This window comes from Nerophis ophidion, linkage group LG20 (assembly GCF_033978795.1).
Source record: "Nerophis ophidion isolate RoL-2023_Sa linkage group LG20, RoL_Noph_v1.0, whole genome shotgun sequence".
Lineage (NCBI taxonomy): Eukaryota > Metazoa > Chordata > Actinopteri > Syngnathiformes > Syngnathidae > Nerophis > Nerophis ophidion.
The window spans coordinates 28,701,482-28,704,283 of record NC_084630.1 but is presented as its reverse complement, the minus strand read 5'-3'; the positions used below and the strand labels follow the sequence as shown (position 1 = coordinate 28,704,283).

Genomic DNA, 2,802 nt, shown 5'->3' with positions numbered 1-2,802 from the left:
TGGGAGTTCTAAACCCCCGCCTAGTCATACCAAAGACTATAAAAATGGAACCCATTACCTCCCTGCTTGGCACTCAGCATCAAGGGTTGGAATTGGGGGTTAAATCACCACAAATGATTCACGGGCGCGGCACCGCTGCTCACCACTGCTCCCCTCACCTCCCAGGGGGTGACCAAGGGGATGGGTCAAATGCAGAGGACAAATTTCGCCACACCTAGTGTGTGTGTGAAAATCATTGGTACTTTAACTTTAACTTTAGCCAATGTAGGACGATATTTGCTGAGCTAGCAAAACAAAACATTCACAAAGCAACTTAGTGAAAAATATAATAATATATCTGATTAATAATAATACAAAAATGTTTTTACATTACAATTAGTCAAGGGACAACCATGCTGCACCTTTATAGTTTGATCAAATTCAGTCTAGATGAATTACTGCAGTAAAATATTGCAGACTCAGCTCAAATTGAGCATTGACAACACAGACAGCACATGTTAGTTAGCAGGCAGGGAGGTTTTTATTTGATCTTGTTTTGAGATGAATGGTTGGTCTTTAAGCATCCCCTTCTTGTGCTGCTGTTTGCTGTGTGAGACAGCTTATGCAGTGGTGGTCTTGGAGGAAACCACCTTGCCATCCACCACCTCCTCTGTGACCATTATCACTCTGGCAGTGCTGGTCTTGCTGGATGCAATGCTGGAGAGGGAAGAATGACAATATTTGCCATAAAACATTCCAAATGCACAACTGATGATTGTATATGCATCTCTTACCTGCCCTCTCCGTCCATGAGTCGTCTGTATTCTGATATTTCCCTTTCAAGTCTGGTCTTAATGTCGAGGAGCATGCAGTATTCTTGGTTCTGGTTTTCGATCTCGGCGCGTAGTTGCATCAGTTGATTTTCGAGGGAGCTGACCTGAGCCTGGAGTCCTTGGAGAATCATTGAGTACCGTCCTTCCGTTTCAGCTAATGTGTTTTCCAAAGATGCTTTCTAGAAGAGAACAGAGAAGATGGGGAGTCAGGATTTGCTCACTTAGCTTGTTCATAGCCTAAAGGCAATACAAAGGTCTTTACCATGCTAAGTTGTGACTGTAGTTCGATTTCCAAGCTCTGCAGGGTACGACGGATCTCAGAGATCTCCGACTTGGTGGTCTGGAGAGTTTCTGTGCTTACAGACATTTCCTTGTTCAGTTCGGCTGACTGCAATCAAAAGTCAAAAATCATTGTGACATTCTTCTCCATGCCTTGGCACAATCACTTGAACCTACCTTTGCCTGGAACCAATGTTCCAGGTCCCTCTGGTTCTTTGCTGCAACACTCTCGTACTGTTCACGGATCTCAGCAATGATAGCGGAGAGGTCAGCCTGTGGTTTGGCATCAACCTCTACGTTGATCTGTCCAGTCATCTGTAACCTCATGGCTTGCATTTCCTGTCAAGTACAGCGTTTGGTTAGGCATTGGACATTTTGGTGACTGTGGTGATGTCGCTACTCACGTCTTCGTGGTTCTTCTTGAGGTAGACGAGCTCATCCCTGAGGCCTTCGATCTGCATCTCCAGGTCTGAACGGACCAGCGTCAGCTCATCCAACATTCTCTTCAGACCGGCGATATCTGACTCAACTGATTGACGCATGGCCAGCTCATTTTCATACCTGTGAAATGGCAAGAGATGAGGGAAAACTGTGACACAAGTTTGCAGAGTAAGAGTCTCTCTTTTAACATATTTCGCTTACTTAGTTTTGAAGTCGTCTGCTGCCAGTTTAGCATTGTCAATAGCCAGATAGATGCCTCCGTTGGTGTGTGTGGCATCAAGAATCTACGTTAATAGGAAGTGTAGACTAAGTACTGTGTCTCTGTACCGCACATGTACACAGTAAGACATCCGTGCTTACCTTGGCCTGCAGGTCATTAATGGTGGCATAGTAAGCGGAGTAGTCACGGGCAGAGGGAGAGGTCTTGCTGTCCAAGAACTGACGGATCTTCAACTCCAGCTCGGCATTGGCCTTCTCAAGGCTGCGCACCTTGTCCAGGTAGCTGGACAGGCGGTCGTTCAGATTTTGCATGGTTGCCTTCTCGTTGGCCCCAACGTGGAGGTCCATGCCCTCACCGAAGCCCATGCCTGAGCCCGAGCCAGAGGCGAAACCGAAACTGCCGCCGCCGCCACCACCTCCCATGCTGTAGCTGCTGCCGGAGGACATTCTCGCTCCACTTGCACCTCCGTGCAAACTTTGCGAGTAGCCTCTGCGCACCATTCCTCCTCCTGCCAGGTTTCCACCTGCGTAGGAGCGGCCACTGAAGAACTTGGTAACTTGTGCCATTGTGCGGTTTGGTCAGTGGTGTCGGCCTGCCTCAGATCGGGGATGCTGGACTGAGATGCACGTCTCCTCCTGGCTCTCTTTTTTATGCAGCACAAGGCGGCCTCTTCTGCAAGTGGAGGCGTGCAAAACTTGTGGGAGGAGCTTAACCAATACTGCTCTGCCCTAGCTGTCATCCCCTTAGGTTACTGATCCCAGCATTGCTCGGTAAGAGAACTTCTTGTATGCAAAACTCCTTTTCAAAAGTGTAAAACATAACACTTCCTTTTATTCTTTTTAATGCCACATCCCTATGCATGAAAGCTTGGATAGCATTTCAAGCTCTCCGAATGACCTTGTCAATGTTTGAATAGTAAAAGGGCCGCACCCTCCCCCATTAGCCTGAGGCTGCTCAGTCAGATCCAACCAGTTTGAAGTGTTGTGTCAGCGCGCTGACAGGTGATCCATCTTCAATGAATTACTGCCGTACTTTAACAAGGCCTTACCC

The 2,802-nt window shown here is 47.6% G+C and overlaps 1 protein-coding gene across 1 annotated transcript; it reads right to left on the bottom strand.

Annotated features, from left to right (window-relative positions):
• Window positions 1-497: 497 nt before the first annotated feature.
• On the bottom strand, window positions 498-2,398 carry LOC133538964 (keratin, type I cytoskeletal 13-like). Its single transcript, XM_061880926.1, has 7 exons — window positions 1,893-2,398; window positions 1,734-1,816; window positions 1,496-1,652; window positions 1,269-1,430; window positions 1,075-1,200; window positions 774-991; window positions 498-696 (listed from the first exon to the last, which is right to left on the bottom strand). Exons 1-7 carry the CDS (start codon window positions 2,316-2,318, stop codon window positions 600-602), a joined length of 1,269 nt encoding a protein of 422 aa, XP_061736910.1. The 5' UTR covers window positions 2,319-2,398; the 3' UTR covers window positions 498-599.
• Window positions 2,399-2,802: the final 404 nt, after the last annotated feature.